General features: G+C 37.0%; 1 protein-coding gene across 1 annotated transcript in view; it reads left to right on the top strand.

Annotated features, from left to right (window-relative positions):
* Window positions 1–23935, top strand: part of PTPRD (protein tyrosine phosphatase receptor type D) — a 325556-nt gene that overhangs the window by 194248 nt on the left and 107373 nt on the right. Inside the window, exons 23-26 of the mRNA XM_044920761.1 lie at window positions 2175–2189; window positions 7202–7314; window positions 15226–15267; window positions 15772–15869. Coding sequence (XP_044776696.1) covers window positions 2175–2189; window positions 7202–7314; window positions 15226–15267; window positions 15772–15869 — 268 coding nt within the window. The remainder of the gene's footprint in view (window positions 1–2174; window positions 2190–7201; window positions 7315–15225; window positions 15268–15771; window positions 15870–23935) is intronic.

Genomic DNA, 23935 nt, shown 5'->3' with positions numbered 1-23935 from the left:
AAATGCCTTTCCTCTGACTCCCCAGCCTCTTTTCTTGGCCTGGCTAACTCTTGGCTGAAACATCCCTTAGAAGTAATCTATGATGCCACCTACTAAACAAAAAGCCTTTCTGGGTGCCTTCCTCTTGCCCTGTTCTCTCTACCAGTTCAGGCTGCCCTAAGGGTGTTCCCTCGTCTATACTCTTCAAAGCACTTTCTGTTTATCCATGTCACAGAACCAGCACATTCCTGGACTTGCTCATATCCTTGTCTTTCTTGCCCCCACTAAACTGTATATCAAGGACTCTGTCATTTCCTCACTGTTATCCCTTATGCCTAGTAGACTGCATGGCACAGAGGGATATTGAGTAATCAAATTTATACCAATTGAATAGTATTAACAAACTCCAAACTCAATCCCCTCCACTTATGTACTCCATCATACAATATTACCTTCGTGTTGACTGGCAAGAGCTGTAATAAAACCTTTAGCCTGTAATTTAAATTTACAAGTTCCCATAGCCTTCAAAATTAGATACTTGCCCCAAATATATACCCATGTGTGTGGTGGGTCTGACATTTTAGTGGAAGGAGTGAATCACACACTAACTATGCATTTGTTCAATAAGAATACTCAACCTTTTAATATACAAAACTGTTAATTCACTAAGTAGTTCTCTTCCATCCAAAGAAATAGATTCTCCTACAACTGACTCACTAAAGATCTCCTTGATTAGAAATGAGCAAGCTAGTGGTGCTTAGATGGCTCAGTCGGTTAAATATCCAACTTAATCTGAGCTCATTTCGATCTCATGGTCATGAGTTCAAGCTCCATGTTGGGCTCTATGCTGGGCATGAAGCCTACTTAAAAAAAGAAAAAAAAAAATGGGTGGCGCCTGGGTGGCTCAGTCGCTAAGTGTCTGCCTTCGGTTTGGGTCATGATCTCAGGGTCCTGGGATTGAGGCCTGCATCGGGGTCCCTGCTCCTTGGGAAGCCTGCTTCTCCCTTTCCCGCTCCCCCTGCTTGTGTTCCCTCTCTCACTGTCTCTCTCTGTCAAATAAATAAATAACTTTTTTTAAAAAAATGAGCAAGTTAGAAACATATATTTAGTATTTTTAAAACCTGGGGCACTAGGTAAATTATTTTAAAATTAAGAATACAAAGAATTAACCAGGGTGTTTGATATCACTTTCATTATTCACTTTGTATGTGTATGTGTGTACAATTTGAATGTGGGTTTTGTATTTTTGAAAGGAGATAGACCAGATTATCTTAAAGCCAGATTCTTTAGCAACTCAGGTATGTATTTCATTGGCATTAAGGCAGACTTAGTATCTCTATTTTGGATTTGAGAACTCACCAAATACTTCGCAAGTCACCTCACCATGAAGATTATTTAGATGAATTTTTTTCAGGTACAAGTTATATTCTCTGCATAAAGAACATAGTTATCTAAACAATCCACATATTATCACATGAACATGAGCTAGATGTGTTCACAGATAGCAGCACCTCTTTGACTATGAAAATATCTGTCATATCAATGGCTGGTAATGAAAGACTTTCAGGATTAGCCCAGCAATATAGGTGGGTCATGCTCTGTAGACTTATAACGATGAGTATTACTTTTTCCAAAACTAAAAATGTATTTGATCTTTTATTGGCAAAAAAGATTATGATAACCTTACTTGTCAAAAGGAGTTTGAAGAAATCATTTTTGCCACTTTATTACCTCATAGTGTATTATACCATAGTGCACATTTTTGTGCAGTTCAACGCAATTTGCAGATATTTTATATCATTAAAGGAATAACATACCTCTTAACTGAAGATTTTGTTTTAGATGAACAAATTTCTTGTATGTATTGTAAAAAACATAGTATATCTCTACCATCAAACACTTTCTGGGAAATAATTGTGGCAATATTATGTAGGTTGATGGATAAAAGTGAATGTGACATTAACATACACAGAAAAAACGCTTTAGTTAGTTATGTACCCTCATGTCCTCCATTTAATTCATAATTAGAAGCCTTTAAAGTTTTGATACACTGTCATTTCCTAATGTGTGTCATTTAATGTGTCCCTGCTTGTGAGCGGTGTTTCTTAAATCTTGGTTGTCATAGTGACTCTTGTTATCACTGGCCAACTAACATTTAGCCTTTCTTTTTCTTTTTTTGCTGCATTAAAATGGAGCAGTAAACCTGACAGGTGAGGAATAGAGAACAAGCCCCTTTAATGCTCAGTAATAGATAACCGGTAGCCTTTGGAAGAGGGGGTGAGGGTGGAGGTTGGATATAAAAGGTATTACCTGGCAAGTGGAAGATGGACAAAGCTTAGTTTATAAAATATTAAAATGATTGATATTAAAATGATTCTGAAGGAAATAAATTAGTTTGTCTATATAAAAATAAATAACAAATTATCCAAATTTAGAAAGTAATGAAACCAGTCTGAACTTTGTTTTAATGAGGCTTTGTATGTGTTAATGTGTCTACAGAACAGAAATGTGAGGTGTCCCATAAAACGTTTGTTTTGTTTTGTTTGTTTTTACTCAAGACCGATTTTTAAGTTTGATCTGAGGTCACCTCCTGATACAGGAACGCTACTGGCATTTTCATATCCTGCAAATATTGGTGGCCGTGCCTTTGTGAAAACTCTTACAGAGTTTCAAATTATTTTCCATGTTTTCCAGACTCAACTAATAATAGCAGAAGCAGCAATAGTAGTAGTAGTAGTAGTAGTAATAATAATAATAATAATAATAATGGTAAGACTAGCTATCTCTGTGATTATTGAACGACTCGTTCAATCTAACCTTCTACCTTTCTAACTTATATCTATCTGTCATCTATCTATCTATCTATATTTATATCAGAAGATACAAATTTCCGATAAAACTTAAACTAAGAAAAGGGTCTCAGTGCTCATCTCAACTGCCTTCCTCCCAATGCTGTATTCCAGTAGTTCCCAATGTTTGTTCCCTGGACCAGAAGCAGAACCATCAGCATCACCTGGGAACTTGAGAGAAGTAGAAATTCTTGGACTCCCTACCCCAGACCTAATGAATCAGAAACTCTGGGTGGGGGTGCAACAGTCTGCAGTTTAGTAAGCCCTCCCACGTGATTTGGCTGCATGCTAAAGTTTGAGAACCATGGCTGTATTTTTTTCCCTAAAATCAGTTAAACACTGGTCAGCAAGCTCCTTTCATTGATAGAAAACTTAGCACTTCAGTAGGGTGTTTTTTTTTTTTTTTAATATCACTTAATCCAGCTAAAAACACATGCAAAGTAGGTTTGTTTTTTGTTTTGTTTTTTAGTTGAAACACAAAACACTTTAAACCCATTTAATATACTCAGAGATCTACCTTCCCATTTAATACTGTCCACATTTTATAACATTATCACTGCCTTCTGGTTCCATTAAGATGAGAGAGTTGGCTCTCTTTTTTTTCAGAACCACTAATTAAACATTTATTGCATATTCAAAATACTAAAAATGAGTTTATAATTTTCTTAATTAAATGATACTTTATGTATTATGCTTTGGAATTATCTAAGTCATATGTGGGTAACTTTACAAATGCATACATCTAATGTATACATGAAAGGACTAGAAATTTCCTTCAATAACTTCATTCTTTATAAAATATATAAATTAAAAAAAAAACAATTCAACTTCTAAGAATCACAACATTTAACCTAGACATCATCTCCTAACCTTCTTCTTCTCTTTTGTACATGAAGAAATTGATAAGTATTATAGTTGACTTCCCCAAGAAGATACACACCAGTAGTGGCAGAGTGGGGTTACATTCTTAAAGGCATCAGAATCATAAAGTGTTGGGGCACCTGGGTGGCTCAGTCGTTAAGCGTCTGCCTTCGGCTCAGGTCATGATCCCAGGGTCCTGGGATCCAGCCCCGCATAGGGCTCCCTGCTCCACGGGAAGCCTGCTTCTCCCTCTCCCACTCCCCCTGCTTGTGTTCCCTCTCTCACTGTCTCTTTGTCAAATAAATAAATAAAATCTTAAAAAAAAATCATAAAGTGTTTGAACTGACTTCTTTGAATATTAATAGTAGGGATTTCAGATAAATGTATCTGTCTTCCAAAAGCCTTGGCCCATATGTCTGAATATCCTTTGTTCTCAATAAGTAGATTCCCTCCCACTTTATCCCTAGATGAGAGCCAGGTGAGAATAAATGAAAATAAAAAGCCCCTTAGACCACAGAGTAGCATTTTTGTTATACATGATCCACATTCCAAACTACCACACGTTTTTATACTACTAGCAGTTTCCACCATATCTGAAATGTCATGTAACCTTGCATTTCCTTTTCACCCATATAACTCCTACATGTGGCAGATATTTCTCTCTGCAGGAAATACACTTACAATAGGACTTTATAATCTTAATAGAAAAAATAAAATAACAAGGCAAAATTCAAATCATTTTGGAGTTACTATTCTTTGCTTTTTTCCTCAATGAAAATGAGAATAATGAGACCTCTGAAAACTTAGGAAAAACGTGTGACTACGTCCATTCATGTTGGCCCTGATTTAAACCATCATATGCCACTTAATACTCTATGGCAGTAAATTCTATTTTTGAAGCTCTTTACCATTATTACCAATGATGACCAAACTCTTCATTCTGCAAACATTTCTTAGAAATCTTTTCTGTTGGAAAACAACCATTTTAGCACATTTATGTTTAAAAATAATGTGACAAAAGTGTGGGCAGCCAGAATTATCCATGTTATGATCACCAGAACTAAACTAAGCAAAACAAAATTGAAACAGCTGGTTTTCTGAGATGGTTAGGATTTTTAGAATCTGAGATTTTGGAGGTCATTTCTTTGAACAGATAAAGTGAGGAAGAAGTTAGTTATTAAATGTCAGGGAAACACCCCCCCCCAACTTTATCACAATTATAAACTGCAATTTTAGTCCCAAGCTCTGGGTTTTGAGATTCATCTGGGCAACAAGGTGTGATGTTCACCTTTCCTAGCACCAGAGAAACAGACTAAATTTCTTTAGAGAGTATTCTTTTCTGTCCCTTTGTCTCAGCATCACTCAGCCTGGCCTCAGTGAAAAAGAAGATAAGGAGTATGCCCCACAATACCTGCAGGAGTGACCTAGTTTCCTTGCCCAGAAATTTCTCCATCTGGTTCCATAATCCTGCAAGAATGACAGTGGAGACACTTTGAGAAGGGATAAAAATCCAGGTTTGAATCATTAGGTCTGGCACATCAGTAAAGAAATGTATCTGTGCCGACTCGTATGGGGAAAAACAAACACACAAACCTAAGAAGGGTCCCTGGGGTTCCCTGAAGTGAGAATAACCAAGCATATGTTTGTTACACGTGGGACTGACTGACTAGCAGTTGGTGGCATTTCATTAGCCTGTTTAGATTCTGTATCTTTGGTGGTAAAATGAATCTCTGTGAGGGAAATACCCACAGCCTAAAGACAGGGACATTTTCTTCTCTGAAACTGGTCACCATATCCTTCTTTCACATACATGGTCTTCCAAGCCACTCTTTCCCTTTCTTCTCCTATCTTTCTTGCCAGCCCTCAGCTCTGATTTTCTTTCTGTTCTCATTTTCCACTCCATACAACTGGAAGGGTCAGTACTTCTGGCACGCCTCAGATTCACTGCTCACTCCGATTGGTAGTATAGCTTGGCAGTACATTCTGTCCTCAGGCTATACCTGACAACTTTAGGTAGAAACGGGAAATCCTGAGACAGGTTAACCCAAGGTTCTGAGAGAGGAAGTTGTCTAACAGGACTCACCCAAGAAAATGTATTCCATCAACGCCGTTTTGCCGGAGGCATTGCACTTGAGCAAATCAAGTGTGTTTTCCCTCTGCATCAATCTTCCCTTCATCCCCTGGTTAGTTTTATTTTATCCAAATGAGCAGAGATGGAAAGAAAGGCTGTTTAACAGGAGCCCTGTGGCTAACCATGGAACGACCTGGGTGGCGCTGAATGAGATCCCATTGCCACGGCAACACTAACGAGCTGTGCGACAGTCACATCAGAGAGAGAAGGGAGTGTTCCTCAACACCGCTGTGCCCTTTTCCCCAAAGAAGAGTGTCTTTGTTTTGAACAAGGGTGAGATGCTAGGATTATGACTGCAGCCCGGAGATTGTTGGAATCAGTATTCGAATAATAAATACAGAACAAAGCACTGCTTGAAGAGTCCTCCATTTCTTCAGTTTTTGACCTAATTTAACCTTAAAGAATATAGGTAGCACTCTGAGGGGTTTGGAAAAAATGAATAAGAAATCTTATAAAAAAAAAAAAAAAGAAAACCCTGACCTTTCTTGCATAGACACTTGTTAATACTACATTATCACACCCTAAACAAAGGTATTTAATAAAAGTTGTAGATAGTAATTAAAACAAAGATGAAATGAATTGTGTGAAGAATTACTTATAACAAGGCACTATTAATGGTTCCTATGCCATGAATAATCATTGGAAAAGTGAGACACAGTAGGTGAAATTACTTTTTCTCTGGTCTTTCTGTGGTTGACTTTCATTAATGAAATATTAATCACAGCTTAACACTACAAACAGCCAACACTATTTTTTTTTTAATTTGAAAGAGAAAGGGGATGTTGGTCTTGCATTGTGCTAATTCTCCTTCCGGGTGTTAGGCTAACTTGGAATCTTAGAACAAACTGTATTTGTCTGCCTAATGGGAATATCCAATGCAGGCCTCTTTGTAGCCATCAGTCATATAATCTTGGAAAGAGGAAAAAGGGAGTATGGATTCAGCTCTTCAGCTTGAGGCTCAGTAGTTTCAGAGGTTTGCTCTGTGGTAACCACATTCATGGCTATTGGTACTCTATTAGCATTGGCTGTTGGCGGTACTCTGCCCTGTTCCTCACAAATTGAACCAGTGGATAAAGGAGATTTGCTGAACAAGGACTCAAGTTTATCTCTCCAACACCCCCCTTAAAGCCTAAAGGTAGAGGTAATGAAGAATTTAATTCTAGACAAACTTTGAGATCATTCACTTAAATAAAAGTTTTAGACTTGAGGAAACAGTCTAGGCCAAGAGAGGAAAAGCAACCTGAACAAGGTCGCAAAGCTGGTCTGTCAAATGGTTTAAAATAGAAAGTTGGGAGGGAGAGGGGGCTGCGTGACTCTTTGCTTTTTAAGTGTTTTTATTGCTTTTTTATTTTATTCTTACGTTTTTCTTTTCTCCCTATAGGAAGAGGGCAGAGTCTGACTCTAGAAAGAGCAGCATACCCAACAGTAAGGAGGTCCCTTCACACCATCCAACAGACCCAGTAGAACTGAGGCGCCTTAATTTTCAAACACCAGGTAAGAGGCAGGACTCAGCTTGTCCATAATACAGTATTTGCTGAAAGTTTTTTGGCCAACTGATATTGTTTTGAGAGATAAATACATCTCTTTATCGAGAACAATTTTGTTTATCGTGATTTTAATTGTAATATTATTGAGATTCACCATACATAAGTCTTGAAAGGAAAGTTCTTTTTGCAAATCTGAGGTGGATTAGACAAGAGAAAACATGTAATTCATCTTCAAATTTTGGAAAAACTATAGTCTCGCAAGAATATCTACCATTTGGGGGGTTTAACACAGTTTATTATTTTTAATGACATCTATCTGGCAAGAATTCAGTTTCTCATAAAGTGAATGAATGGGTGGATGGGTGTTGCATCATTCATTCCATGGGGAAAGAATAGATTTATTTTGAATTTTCCTATTAATTTGCATCTATGTTTCACTGAAGAAAGGGGGGGTAAGAGGGAAAGAAACAAAGTGAGGCAAAAATTAGTTTCTTTTAAAAAATTACCTATACTTCATATAACTGGCCAATTTAGGTTTCTTGTGGGGAGGCACATAAAGTGATTGAGGTTAAGAAAAATATACTTGTTTCTTAAAGAACATTAAGTGCTTCAACAGAGCAAACATGTCATTCCTGCTAAGGGGCATTTTGTACAGTATTATTAATTCGAGGCTAACTTTATTTTGCTTTCTTTCAAGTAAATTTTATTTATACCAAATGAGTGGAAAATCATAAGTAGTAAAGAGATCTAAAAACATAAAACTGAGTGGCACTGTCATAATACCTAAGGATAATTAAGAAAGTAAAGAACTGATCTAAAGTCTGATTAAAATTTGGTTATGTTATTGTTCACCAAATTGTTGGCAAATGTGTCAAATGGACTTCCTAACTCACAGTAGGATACACTACAAATTTATTAGACTATGCATTTGCAGTGAATTACTTTGACTTGAATACAACGTATTGTGTTTGGCGTATTTTCTCTTTTACATGTAGACGTATCATAGTAACTAGTAACAATTCAGTTGAAAGAAGCATCTGGCATTTTCAAAGTGGCTATACAAATCATCATCATAAATGTGGGTCATTTTTAAAGTTCTATCTCAAAGGTGGTTAGACTTTTTAAAAATCAGGTTTTTTTTGAAAGCAAAGATATACCTCCAACAGCATAAAGGTAGAAGAAAATGTTCATGTAGCCAAAAATCTCCTGTATGTATTTTTTTAAAAGGCTGATAAATGTGGACTATGCACGTGTGATGATGATTAAATCAACCTATGCAGTCTTCTGGGATTGTTGTAGTCTCGTAGATGCTCCCTGTTGAGTCTTTATCTAGCTATCCCATTAAGGCAAATGGATATGATTTGAGTTTCTGTAGTAAACCTTCTCAGTTCACTTTCTGAAATAGTAGTGTACTACTTCTTTAGGCTATAGGCAACTTCATAATAATGCACCCAGGAATTCATGCACTTTTCAATTTGGCCAAACCAATGTATAGAGGACCTAAAAGCCACATAGATGATGTGTTATAGGATTTCTTTACAAAAGCAGCACATTGTGGACATAGAGAATGACTGTTATTTTGCTGCTCTGCCCTGCCGCTTCTGGCTTTTATGTGAGGTGTGATCTGTATTGGAAACAACCTTGGTCTTCTAGTAGAGACAGAAGCATAGCATAGGGTGAATGGAAAGTCAAAGATAGCCCCAGAAGAAAAAGAGCAGTAAGAGTGCTCTCCCTCATCTATTCCAGCACCAACAGAGTATGTTTCCAGGCATAAATAGGAAGCATGAATGGGAACTGTGTAGAAAGGATTATTAGCAGAGTGCTGGCAACTACAAACAAGGGAGGGAATAGAAATGACTTCAACCAAGAGACCTCCATTTATTAAGTACTTCTCGCTTTTATGGGCAATTTTGCAAATATGGTCTAATAAAAAAAAAGTTTATAAAGAATCTAATTTTCCCAGTGTATGTGGGAATATGAGATCCATTTATGGAGAGAGCTTGTTAAATTTCACAGAAGTCGATGGAGAGGAGAATGAATGTTGCAGTTGAAGGGACATTGCTTATCTCATCAATAGATTTACAAAACTGAAATGGGGGCCTAAGTTTATAGGAGGTATCATTTAATGAAGGTTAGACTTATTACATCAAATGGGTAATGAAATAAAGTGGGCAAAATCAATAAAGAGGGAGAAAGGGGTTTAATAGAGGAAGAAAATAGAACAGGAGATATTGTCCTAAGGTCCTAGCACATCTGCTCACTGAGGAAGCACTGTGTTGTGCCTTTTAGCTCAGGTAAGCAATCTACTTGAGCTTCATTTATTGAAACAGTCTATTTACCTCCCAAGCTCCCGGCCTGCTGTCCTGAAAATTTCACCAGTTGACAAAGAATATAGACTCAGCTATTAATGTGAAATTCATAATAATGTGACCATTTGCTTCAGCCAGTACAGATTCTAAGCAATGGCTACAAATAGCCTTAATTACTTGCCAATAGGATAATAGGTAGTGTTGTTAACCAAATAACATTTTTGTACTTTTTCCTCTCCTCTTGTTCACAAATAATCAATGGCTTTCCTCCCTGATGCAATAAAATGATCCCTTTACTAGGTGTTGCTCAGCAAATGATATGATGCTCCTTAATTTTTGGATTTTAAACCCTCTCACTGTCTGAAATGTGCTTTTATATACATCATACCTTTGGAAGTAAAATCGTTTATCCACAAACATAAATTTTGACAGTTCTTATTAATGGTATGCATAAGTAGGGAATTAACCACCCACACCTTCACTCCAGACAAATGACTTTCAATGAAATAAAAAACCTGTGATTCATGTGTCAGCCCCTAGCACCTGAACTTGTTCATGAAAGCAAGTTCACTTCCACTTCTGATGGATCTGTTGAGAAAGATAAAATATCAAACAAAGACTTCCATTTGAAATGAAAGGTATTTCAGAAGGTAAAGGAAGCACATCATTTAGTTCACTAATTCTATAAATTATACTTTTGTTTTAAAAAAATATCTTGGGAATGGAAAAACTATTTACTTTTTAAGTATTTCTTGTTGAAGAGCCTAGAATATAAGGAGGCAGATGATTTTCCCTCAATTCTACCCCATACTCCAAAGGTATTGAAAATACATTCCAAAGTCCATATAAATACAGTATCCTGAAAGTTTAAATACTTCAAAGAAATATGCCCTTCACTGGAATACTACAGACACACCTATCGCCGGGTCAGGAAAAGGAAACATCAGATTCCTGTCCACTGTCTCTCCACTAAGGCACCAAGTAAAGGCAGAGAAATCTGTTGTTTTCAGTAGAACCATCTTTGCACGGTTGTGAGAAAAAGAAAAACATTGCTTTAGCACACTTTCCAAATTTTGGATGACAGTCTAGTCACTGTATTGGTGAAACGCTATATTCAAGCATCTGAACAGGGCGAGGAAGGCTAACACCCTCAGGAGAGTGGGTAGTACTCTGTTTGTAGGTGTTTCCCATGAATATGCTTATTAGCCGGAATACTGTCTGAGTTGGCAGTATTCAACTCATTTATTTTTAGAACCTAAACTACACAATCTATTAAAAAATAGATAGTTGGCAATAATTAGTCATCATTTATTGTTATACTGGGTCAGTAAGAACTAGTATGAAACATGCAATTCAAATACCATTGTTTGTATCACCCATGACCTGCAAAATTAGAGTCCTAAGTGTATAAGAAGGTATCATTTAGCTAAAGTTAGACTTACGACTTCAAATGGAAAATTGAATAAAATGAGAAAAGGAAAGAGATGTTGTCGAAGAATTTGATAGACTTATTAACTGCTAATCAAGTTTTACAAGTCTGTAAGCTCTACAGAGGAAGGGGAAATACCCACTTATTAAAAGATGGTTTTAGGGGAGCCTGCGTGGCTCACTTGGTTAAGCAACTGCCTTCGGCTCAGGTCATGATACCAGAGTCCCAGGGTCGAGTCCCTCATCGGGCTCCCTGCCCAGCTGGAAGCCCGCTTCTCCCTCTCCCACCCCCCGCCTGCTTGTGTTCCCTCTCACGCTGTCTCTCTGTCTCTCTCTGTCAATGAAATAAAATAAATAAAATCTTAAAAAAAAAGATGGTTTTAAAATAAACCTCTATTAATCTTCATACATCTTTGTGGACAGCAGTAGCTGGGTGTGCACTAAGATGAGTTGATAGATGAGTTACATGTTAAAACAAAGTGAACTGTGTCCATTAGCCTAGGTTGGGAGGAAAGTTCTTTTTGTGTGTAAAAAAATGTTTCCAAGTCTTCTTATATAACCTGTACCTCAAATAATTCTTGTTCTTAATTACAAAAGCAATACACATTTATTGGAGGAATTGTGTAAAGTAGAAAATAATCTTGTTAACAATTGTACATAGGTTGTGGCTACACAGGTGTTCATTATAGTAAATATTTTGTATGTTTGAAAATTTTCATAAATTGGAAAAGGTGAAAAAAGCACATTTAGAAAATAGAAATTACTCTTTATCCCCCCACTTCTTATTTTTCTTCTTTTTGGGGGGGAGGCGTATTTAAAATATAAGTAAAAGATTCCCTATAACTACTCCAAATTTCCCCCTCAGGCATAGTTACCATATACCGCCCCATGATATGCTTCCAGATTTTTTCACATGTATATACAATTCTTTAATTAATAAAAATGTATAGCACGTCTATAGACAGACAGGTGATATACATAAAATTTCCTGTTTTAACGTTTAACTACATAAACATAGACCTTTTTCCAAGTTAGTGTATTAGGTTTTATCTCCTTCTTAGCAGCCAGTGGTATTGATGCTATTCTCTTCTACAGATGACACAAAATGTATTGACTCATTACGTATTAATGGAAGCTATTTTCCATGTTTCACTCTTGCAAATAATACTGCAGTAAGCGGTACGGAGAGCACACATCTTTTCACATCTTTGTTGCTACCTCGAAATATTAGACACCTGGAAATGCAAGTACAAGGTCCTAGGGTAGGCACATTTACCATTTTGATAGAGATTGCCAATTACAGATTTTTTTTGAAATATTGTAAAAAGCCTTTACTTACAGTGTGGCAGCCCCTCTGAGCCCTGGCCTCCAGCATTGGACAGAAGACTAAAATAAATATAGTATCATCAAAAGATGATGATATATAAGAAAACCAAAGAAGCTACTGATATGTGTTCATATATCTACTTTTTCCCAAAAAAGCAAATTTAGAACTTCAGCATCTCAGAGAAATAAGCTTTCTTTCTAGTACAAAGGTGTAAGGGAACATGTAACTAATAGCATCATGTAGTAAGCCAGTCACCACCTTTCTCTGTGCCTGTGAAATTCTTCCTCTCTGCAGCCTTTTGGTTGCCTTGTCAGTTTCCATCAGAAAAGTTCTTTTTTTTTTCCTGTGAAATTGTTTCTTCTAGTATTTGTACCTCTTTCTCACATCCCTCTCTCTGCGTCCCCCCCAAAAAAACCCACAAAAAAAACCTTCAAACAAAAACAACAAAAAACTCCAGGATTTGTGCTTCCACCTTTTAAGAAAATAAATTTAAAAATTGATAATCAGATGTTACAACTTTATGTTGTTACTTATGACTTATTAACTGCTAATCAAGTTTTACAAGTCTGAAACTTGTAAAACTTGATTAGCAGAACAGAATGAAAGCCTCGTTTTCATTCTGAGGATGACCTTAATATGTTTTGCCCTAAAGCATACATGGATGGTAGGTGATTGATGGGCTGTGAAAAACAGTAACAAACTGGTAAAAAGTTATCATATCAGAAATAGCAGTATCAGCTATCTCACTTACATGAGAACTGTGCCCAAGAGACCCTTCTCTGTTGTTCCATATGTTTAGACATCCTGTCTACAGGAGGTAGAAGTGAGAGTTATAAAGAAGGAAGTGACTCCAGAAGTTACCTGGCTCTGCAGTTTTATTTTACAGATAAAAAATTGAGGTTCTTGATAGCAGGTGATTTGTCCCTATTAGTAGATGGCAAAACCAGAAGAACTCTTATCCATATTCTAGTCTAGGATTCCTTCTCTTGTACCATCAGAATCCCACATATTCTCCTCCTCTTTCCATGAAACATCCATTCTGCCATTTTTACTTGTCCTAGAATTGTGATGGAACATGATACATATTGATGTGTCTTTAACAATGATTCTTGAATGCTGTGCTATCTTTGCATATGATATATACATCCTGATTTAGAAGATAAGTCAGTATAGGTTTACTTGGATTTCTGTGTAATTAGCTTCCAAAGTAAATATGTTGATCACATCTTTGGTTGATTATTATGGTCTTCTACTGCTGTTATACTAATACTTTTCCCATCTCCAACTGGCTTTACTTTTTGCAGCTTTGAGCAGTAATTCAGTCCCCTACGCCTCCCTGGTTGGCTCTGTGTCCTCCCTCTCTAGCCAAACCACCACTCAGTCCATATATGATAATAACTCTCTCCCACGATTCGCTCGAAAAGGTCTAAACATCTTTGTCTCTTTATTTTCTCTGTTAAAGCACTGTAATGGATGTCTACATCAGTCCATTTCCATTTCCAGATAAGCCTAGAGTCTCTTGTGCCTTTGCATTTCCATTCTTGTCATTGGGGGTGCCTCATCTGGATAAGATCACTTTAACTATTAGACCCCTGTCACCCACCTATTCCCTCCACAGAATATAAATTAGTTCAATTCTACCACCTTTATGGAAAAGTTCCAGAAATGGGCTCCAACATTTTGGTTCAAATACATAATTATATCCGCAACAAAGTGTTTCTATTTCTAAGCCAACTCATTTTTATGGGATCTTCCATTAACATTTTAGTTGACTGGAAGCTATAAACACTAAAACACCACCTATTTTAACAGTGTACTAAAAGGATTGTCTGGAAGAAGCAAAATAGTTTTTTACTTAACTTACCAAAACCATTGATAATTTGACATTTGAGATAATGGAACTTACTAGGTGGCTTTCAATAAATGGCACAATTTCTAAAATGCCCATAAAATAATCACATGTCTTGTTGACTTATGGTCACTGTTCCATAGCCTAATACCTTCCAAAGAGTCCCAGGACAGCAGAATGTCAACTTGGCTTCCAGTTTGAGCTCCTCCCCCATTCTTTTTCAGCTTCAGAAGCTTCCCTGGGGGCATGCTAGTTCAAGTTTTTCTAGCCAGCTGGAATTTGTACCCATAAGACATGAGTCAGCGATGCTCTCTCATGGTACTCTTAAAAATTTAATCACAAAGAAATGAAATGTAAATCACATGAAAAGTGAAAAAACATTGGAAAGACACAGGAATCACCAAAATTAGTGGTGGATTATTTTTAACAGAATCTGTGAAACATATCACTTCAGCTGGCAGACTGAACTAAGATGTGCTGTCCCTGTCACTGCTTTCTTTCTTTTTCCATCCCCTTTCCTTCCTTGTCCATTCACCATCTGCTCACTCTCCTGCATTCATTTCCCATTTGTGGACAAAGATGTTTACACCTGAAGTAGATTGTAGGTTTGCTGGGGTTGAAAAATGGGGACCTGGGGCAAATACCACAAAACTGTTAGTGTGGCCATTTATAAATGTCCAGGTGAAGGCCACAACCCCAACCTCTACAATCTGCTACTAGTGGAAACATTTTTGAAACTCAGTTTGGTGTCTGATTTTGTCATCAGTGATTATCGTCTATGAACTGTGGTGCATGTCATTCTTTGTGTCCATGTTTGCATGTGAATGTCAGTCACCTCCAGGTTAAGCGACTGCCTTCTTAATCAAGTCACAATGTCTAGTGAATCCTGTAAAAACGTGCAACATTTTTATCAGTCCTTTAAAAAAAGTATATCAGACTATCCATTTCATTTTTTTAACAAATTCGTTCTATTTTATTTTATTTACATCATCATTTCCTTTGCAGGTTCAGATGATTCCGGTTACCCTGGTAACCTTCATTCTTCAAGTTAGTTTCCCTTGATTATGCATAAGTCACTTTATGTTTCCTATCAAGCTACTACTCTTTCCCTTTTAGGTCTTTCTCAGTGTCTGTTTTCTTAGTTCACTTTACACCATTTAATTCCACACAATTTCCATTTCACACAGTGCAGGAGAAGGAGTTTGAAATGACATAACAGTCATTACTCAAAGCAGAAGTTGACATCAAGCCTGACTGTCAGTTTTCTCTGCTCTAACCATATTGATTCATAGCACAATAACGCTTTCTTTTACACTAGGAGTGTTAGTTTGGGGATTATGCTTGGTGACTTTTCATTTGGCTACAAAATTCATCCTTCCAGAGCATGTCCTGCTTTGAGTAACCAAACTATCTGCCTGCTTCCTCACATTAAACATCTTTACTACTCACATATTTTCAGGCCATTTCTAACTATAGTATTCTCTATATTTTGGAATAGTCACCATTGTTTTGCATTTGTTTTCAACTGTGTTTCTTCTTTCCTTTTAATAGGTATGGCTAGCCATCCTCCAATTCCTATCTTGGAACTTGCAGATCACATTGAAAGGTTGAAAGCAAATGACAACTTGAAGTTTTCCCAGGAATATGAGGTATTTCAGTGCATTTATACTTGCAAGTAATTTCAAGAGTTGTCCCCCTCTTCTATTCTTAAAAACTAACTTCACTGGTGTTTTTTCTTTTAAACATGACTGTGAATCAGATATAGAATTTGGTAGTAAATAGGCAACTTAAAAGTGTCTGTAAAATCAATATAGTAGTTGCAGTTTTAAGATGTGTTGAATATCTGATATTCAATGTTACTTAATGAGGTTGATTTTTCTTTCCTGGTTTTTAGTTCATAGAATATATTGAATTGATAAACTTCCTTGTATACCAGATGGGTGCTAAATACACTAATTCGTGGCCAGAAGCATCCCTGAAAAAGAGAGTTGACAGGGAATAAGTCGATTTCTCTGTATACTTAGTTTTCCTTGACCCTAAAACCCTTTAATTATGTACACAATGTATATGAGCATGATTTTAGCTTTCAGTCTTAAAATAATGCCAGAATTAATATTAAGATAGTAATATGTTCCTGAAAAGTTGCCTATTTTTGAAGCAATGGTGAACTGAATAGTATTTTAAAATTCCAGAATCCTTATAAGTTCTGTGTGAATTCTTGATGAAAGTGAATGAAAAGTCTTTGTATATTTGTGTGTATTTGGACATTGTGGTATTTATCAAGTAGAAAGTTTTAAAATTGGATATTTCTGATATTCCCCAGCAATAGGGACTCATTCTAAAACCAACTCATGAATTGATAACTAAACCATCATTATTCTTTTAGGTCAAATTTGACTTAGCATAAGATTAAAAGGTAAAACTAGAGTCTTGTTGTGCCAAACAACAAAAGATTGTTGGGTACCTGATCAGTCCAAATACTTCCATAAAGAGTTTCTATTGATTTACTTAATGGGAAAGTCTTAAAACACATCCCTGTTACCCTTTTGGTTTCTGTTGTATCAACTGTTTTTTTTCTTAAGTTTTTATTTAAATTCTGGTTAGTTAACATACAACGTATTATTAGTTTCAGGTGTAGAATTTAGTGATTCATCACTTACATACAACACGTAATGCTCCTCGCAACCAAGTGCCTGTTTTATCAACTTGAAATGAGGCCGTTGGATTAGATGGTCTCTCAGTTCCCTACCAGTTCTAACATGCTTAAAGGATTCTTTTTTTTTTAAGATTGTTTATGTATTTCAGAGAGAGAGAGATTGCACGTGCGCGAGGACGTGCACAAATAGGGGAAGGGACAGAGGGAGAGAATCTTCAAGTAGACTCCCTGCTGAGCGTAGAGCCCATTGCAGGACTCCATCTGAGGACCCACGAGATCATGGCCTGAGCCAAAACCAAGAGTCAGATGCGTAATCGACTGAGACATCAGGCGCCCTCAGTTCTAACATTCTACCCTTTCAGTGAGAATCTCTAAGAGGATCCCCAACCTCAAGTGGCTCTATGGGTTTCAAGTATGTGAAGAAGATCCATGTAAGAATATCTGGAGTAGTGGGGCCTGTGGCTATCTGGATATTTGCATGGACTTTCTGAAGTCTTCAAATTGTCACTTTTTCATTATTTTAAATTAGTGTGCGAAGCAAAACATATCTGTAGCCCAATGGACCTCCACCCTTAAGATCCAGGTAGGCTTTGGGCGCCTGGGTGGCTCAGTTGGTTAAGCGACTGCCTTCGGCTCAGGTCATGATCCTGGAGTCCCGGGATCGAGTCCCGTATCGGGCTCCCTGCTCAGCAGGGAGTCTGCTTCTCCCTCTGCCCCTCCCCCCTCATGCTCTCTCTATCTCATTCTCTCTCTCAAATAAATAAATAAAATCTAAAAAAAAAAAAAAAAAGATCCAGGTAGCCTTTTTTATTCAATTTGAATATCCAGCATCTTTGTCAAATATTCAGTAAGACACAAAGGGACTTTATTTTTCTGATTGGCTAAACTATATATTTTTTTTATTCTCTTCCCAGCATTCAGAGGAACACTTTTAATTTTAGGAAATTCACATTGGATTGTGAATTGTGTTATTTTCTCAAATGGTCTGCTTCTTATTCCTTCCCTGTTCTACTTGGCCATAATGGCTATTTTTTAAATTATGTAGTATTTTTAAAAACAGTTTCTGTAGGTTCTAGTTTGGGGCTTGAGGCTGCAAATTGAGTTTTTAAAAAAAAGAAAACAAGGCAGATTATATGTGCTACCTGGAGCAACATAAAAAACTCTTAGAAATCTTCTACCTTTCCAACCTGCTCTTTACTGTTATCATGATTCTTCTTATTCTCTTGTTATGTGATATATTTTCTTCATGGCCCCACTTTAATACTTGATTTTGAATGATATAATGGGTCACAAAAAATTAAAAATTGATAGCTCAACCTAAAAGTCAGTAATTCACTCACTACCAATATAACTTTAAACCATTGACAATATTTGCATCGCTCAAGAAATCTGTTATATACGTTGACTACAATAACCAGCCTCCTTTTAAAATGGAATTTCTCTAGAAATACTACATGTAAAGATACTGTAATGATACTCATTTAGCCTTTAAATCAGAAGTGTTCCTTAAAAGTAGTTATGAACTGCATGCTGCCAATGTTCCCATTAAAAACTCCCCCAGTAGCCATTGACATGATAGCCCACACTGACTTTTCACCATTTATCATGACGATGGTCTGTGATTAAAGCTCCCTGGGCATGAATTGACTCTACTGTGCCTTAACAGCCATGAAGGAGATATTTAAATGTTTTATTCATCTGTGATAATAAGATAAAGACCTCTATATAATATTTGGGGCCACAGACCAACACTTTGAAAAAAAAAATTGTATTTTACTTGTTATCTTCCATATAAATTTGAATAGATTTTTTTTTACTAGTTTTTAGTGAAGAAAATGGAAGGCAAGGCATATTATCTTCAAACATCTAATTATTTTGGCATAATCACTGTGAATTAATGATTACTCAGACCTCTCAACAGGCATGAAACTAAATTTGATACTCTAAGACGGAAACAGAGGTTAAAGACATGGAGGCTGCTTACACTGATTCTGAGGTCAGAATAGGAGGAAGCAGACTTAGATTTGCCCAGCATTATTAAATCATGTGAGAACTTCCTTTATTGTAAAGGAAACTGGGCTCAGACATTGGATTTAATGACAGCTGGAAGAAGAACCTGAGAAATTAGTAGCAAGAGCACTCCATCTTGAAAATATTTATAAATAGGGGCGCCTGGGTGGCTCAGTCGGTTAAGCGACTGCCTTCGGCTCAGGTCATGATCCTGGAGTCCCGGGATCGAGTCCCGCATCGGGCTCCCTGCTCGGCGGGGGGTCTGCTTCTCCCTCTGACCCTCCCCCCTCTCATGCTCTCTCTATCTCATTCTCTCTCTCAAATAAATAAGTAAAATCTTTAAAAAAAATCTTTATAAAAAAAAGAAAATATTTATAAATAGCTCTGGTTTCATTTTCTGATATGAGACTGTAAAGTTTTACTAGAATTTAAGGAGCCAGGATTTGAGGATGACATCTAGAATGCAGGGAATAAAGTTCTCCTGACATTTGGTATCTGTCAAAGCCATCGCATGAGCTGGTGAATCTTTGAACAGATTCAGAATAGTATGTATAGGTCTTACCAAACAAATTAGCTAATGCCTGTGAATCTTTTGGAAGCCTAATTAAAATTCAGATTTCTGATCCCAACACCAAAAATGCTGATGCAGTAGGTCAGCCATGACAACCAGGAATATCTGTTTTATTTATTTTATTTTTTCCAGTTTCATTGATATGTAATTGACATATAACTTTATACTAATTTACAACGTAATTATTTGATATATGTGTATATATTACAAAATGGTTACTGCAATTAGTTTAGTTAACATCTATCACCTCACATAATTACAAATTTTTCTTATAGGAACTTTTAAGATCAACTTCTTAGCAACTTTCAAATATAAAATATTGTTAACTATTTCCATCATGTTGCAAGTTATGTCCCCGGGACTTATTTGTCTTATAGCTGGAAGTTTTTACCTTTTAACTACCTTTACACTTTTTCCCCTATCCCCTACTCCACCCCAACCTCTGGCAGCCACCAATCTGTTCTCTACTTCTATGAGTTTGTTTGTTTTAAGATTCCACATATAAGTGAGATCATACAGCACTTATCTTTCTCTGTCTGGCTCATTTCATTTAGTATATTGCCTTCAAGATCCATCCATGTTGTCCCAAATGTGACATCGATGGACACTTAAGTTGTTAGCATGTCTTGGCTATTGTAAGTAATGCCACAATGGATATGGGGATGCAGATATCTCTTATTCAATTCACATTCCCACCAACAGTGCACAAGAGTTCTCTTTTCTCCACATTCTTGCCAATATTTATTTCTTGTCTTTTTTTTTTAGAGATTTTATTTATTTATTTATTTGAGAGAGAGAGAGAGCACGAGAGGGGGGAGGGTCAGAGGGAGAAGCAGACCCCCCGCCGAGCAGGGAGCCCGATGCGGGACTCGATCCCGGGACTCCAGGATCATGACCTGAGCCGAAGGCAGTCGCTTAACCGACTGAGCCACCCAGGCGCCCCTATTTCTTGTCTTTTTAATGTCATTCTAAGAGGTGTGAGGTGATACCTCATTGTACTTTGATTTGCATTTCCCTGATAATTAGTGATGTTGAGCACCTTTCATGTACCTGTTGGCCATGTGTATGTCTTCTATGGAAAAATGTTCATTCAGATCCTCTGCCTATTTTTTAATTGGCTTGGACTTTTTTAAATTTTGTTTTTGTTTTTGTTTTTCTATTGGGTTGTATGAGTTTTTTGTACATTTTGAGTAGTGACTCATTAGATATATAATTTGCAAATATTTTCTCCCAGGTAATGTCCATTTTAGAAGAGCAGTCCAGGTGACTTTGATGCAAGTGCTCTGAAGACTTTAATTTAAGAAACATCATTGGTTTAGGGTAATATATTACAGAGCATCATCCTCCAGTCTTCATTTTATCATCCCCTGAGATGGCAAATAAACCGAAGTATAAGATTCATTTGACATGTATCACAGTCAGCATTATCATTATCAATACCAGATACATAAATCCTATTTATATTAGACTGATTGTAAGTAACTTCAGCTCCTACAGTTTGTTTAAGGGGGAAAAAGGAGGAGTTCGCTTTATTTACTATAAATTATTTATTTTAAATTTATTTATTATAAATTATATATTATAAATCCAAAGGCTAACAATATAGGTGTGCTTCAAGAACTGTTGTTTGGATTTCCTGACATCCTCTTTGAAATTTTCATCTTTGTGTTTTTATCTGGACTGACCTCATTCTTCCCCTTGTATAGGCCGACTTCTTTTGTTTCTTCCACCCACATATAGAAAATGTGGCCTTTGATCATGTTTCTATTAACAGAACATCCCCCTGAAGAAAGAGACCAAATTTTTCTTTTCATTCAGATTCCAAATGCCAGAGAACAAACTGAACTCCGGTTGACTCATTTTGTTATGGAGACACACATGAGCACATGGCTGCTAAGAGTCCACCCATATAGATCCTGCTCCTTCCTTGGGTTGGAAAGAGGGAAGTCACTATGGAAAGATGCTAGTGAGCTGGGAGGAAGAACCAACAATTATCTACCAAAACACTACAGAAAAGCACTACGTTAAGTTCTGGCAGGAATAGAAATTGTAAGAAACCTTTACTTCTGGGAAGTCTAGCAGGCAAAATCAAATATATACATGCAAAAATAGTAAAAAGAACACCAAGTTGCTAATCCCAAATACTAATGGAATGCTGTTGGAATTTAGTAAGGGTCAGAGTGAGATGAGGAACTGGGAACGGTATTGAAGAAAAGGTGGTACTGGTAGTGGAACTAGGAAGAAAAGGAGCGAGGAGCATTTTGTGGAGGGAAGGACCGAAGGCACATTCAAGGATGCTCTGTACTTTTATGTTCAAAGTGTGGACTACAGAACAGCAACATTAGCATCACTGGGAGCTTGTAGAAATGCAGAATTTTAGGCACTATCCCAAACCTACTGAATCAGAATCTGCATTTTAACAAGACACCCTGGTGATATGATTGTATAATAAAGTATATGTAGAGTCAGGGGAAGCACTAAGGACACTTGCTATGAGGAGCAAATTGTTTCTTGTGGAGAGTTGAGTGAAATGAAGTCAGGCAAGCAAAGAGGGCCAAGAATTATAATGAGCTTTCATTGTCAGATTCACCATTGGCAAGGATGGGGTGGATTAATGGTGGAAAAAATATGAATATGGGCTTTGGACTCAGACAAATATGTATTCTGATTTGAACACTTGTTATGGCTGTGGCCTTGCACAATAATATAACAGTTGCTCATCTGTAAAATGTGTTGCTATGAGAATTAGGGAATATGTGTGTATATGAGTATGAATGTCAGGACACACATGCAGTGTGTGTGTGTGTAAAAGAAGGGGCTCAATAATGGCAGCTGAAAAGTTGTTGTACTATTTTTACATAACCAGTGAAAGATTTTATGCATTTATTAATAAATTAATAGTGTTAAGTATACTCTCATTGAACAGACATGTCAACGGAAAATTATAATAAAATATAATCAGTCCTATGCCAAAAGTGTTCCAAAGTATGATGAGAATACAGAGCACATTTGCATGGTGGTTTCTTTGAAAATTAATCTGTCATCGATGTATATAATGGGAAAAAAGGAGAAACTGAAATAGGAAGAACAACTAGGGGAGGGTAAATCAATTCTTACATGTTCAGATGCCTTAGGCATGCGAATAGCATTGTGAGAAGTGAAGATGCTCTCACCTCTGCACAATGGTTCCGCCGTCTTTTGTATTGTGAGGAGTGAATGGCATGGAAGCAGCCTGCTCTCTTAGTTATATAGGTAAGTCCCTTCTTTTCTATAAAAAGTTGGTTCACTATTGACTGGTTATATTCGCTCCACCCGCACTGGTCAAGAACCCAACACAGAGGCATCCCAGTGGTCACTAGCAAGAAAAGCTACAAAGTCAGAGAAGATGTGAAACCACCCAATTTGGTCTTCAAGTTGCAATTCCCCATAGAAATAATGCCCAATATCTATACTGTACTTCAGGTACATTATAGATTTTATACCTGAGTTGAGATAATAAGCTCCTTTTAGGGGCACCTGGGTGGCTCACATTTAAGCGTCTGCTTTCAGCTCAGGTTATGATCTTGGGGTCCTGAGATCGAGCCCTGCATCAGACTCCCTGCTCAGCAGGACATCTGCTTTTCCCTCTTCCTCTGCTGCTCCCTCTGCTTGTGCTCTCTCATTCATGCACTCGCTCTCTCTTAAATAAATAAATAAAATCTTTTAAAAAATCAAATAAAAAATAGCACCCTTTTAAATATTAGTCACAATTGCATACTTTCTTCCAAGTTCCTAACAGCCCACTTATAAATAGACATAAATATTTATCCAGCATCTAGTTTCAAATTAATCATCACATCTCTTTTAGTAGTGTTATCTTAAACACATCCATTAAAACTAGTCTGAAGAGCAGTCTTTCTGTTGGATCGAAGCAGAGTGAGAAACTGTAATTCTCAGAAGGCCTACCTTTGACCTATTTTGTTCTCACCACAAAACCCGGTCCCAACGTTGTTGCTGCCATCTGTGGATGTGTATTATCTTTTATCTCAGTGCTCAAGTGTTCTCCACCAGTTAGCATCCAGATGGGCTGAGATTTTCTTCCTGTGCTCATGGCAACACTCTCATATCTCCTGTCTGTACAGATGATAATGAGCTTCTTATCTGAAACATTCCAGATATCGGTGTCCTGTCCTTCTGTTTTAATAACAGCAAGTATGTGGCACCTTTGTCTAGAAGGCTAAACTCTTCACAAGACTCTAATGAGACAGGTAACAGAAAAAGATACGTTATTTCCTTCATGAATAATGAAATATATCAAGACAGTGCCAAGACATATATAGAGACATGTTAAGAAATGTTGCTTACATCATCTTTTTAAGTACGGAGAGCTGAAATAGACCCCAGAGAGCATTTGGTTGAACCTTTCCATCTCAGAGGTAAAGAACAAGAGTTGAGAAAGGAGTGACTTGCTCAAGTTCACACATGTGCTTAGAACATGT

Source organism: Neomonachus schauinslandi, chromosome 13 (assembly GCF_002201575.2).
Source record: "Neomonachus schauinslandi chromosome 13, ASM220157v2, whole genome shotgun sequence".
Classification (NCBI taxonomy): domain Eukaryota; kingdom Metazoa; phylum Chordata; class Mammalia; order Carnivora; family Phocidae; genus Neomonachus; species Neomonachus schauinslandi.
The sequence above is the reverse complement of the archived record's forward strand: the minus strand, read 5'-3'. Positions and strand labels throughout refer to the sequence as shown.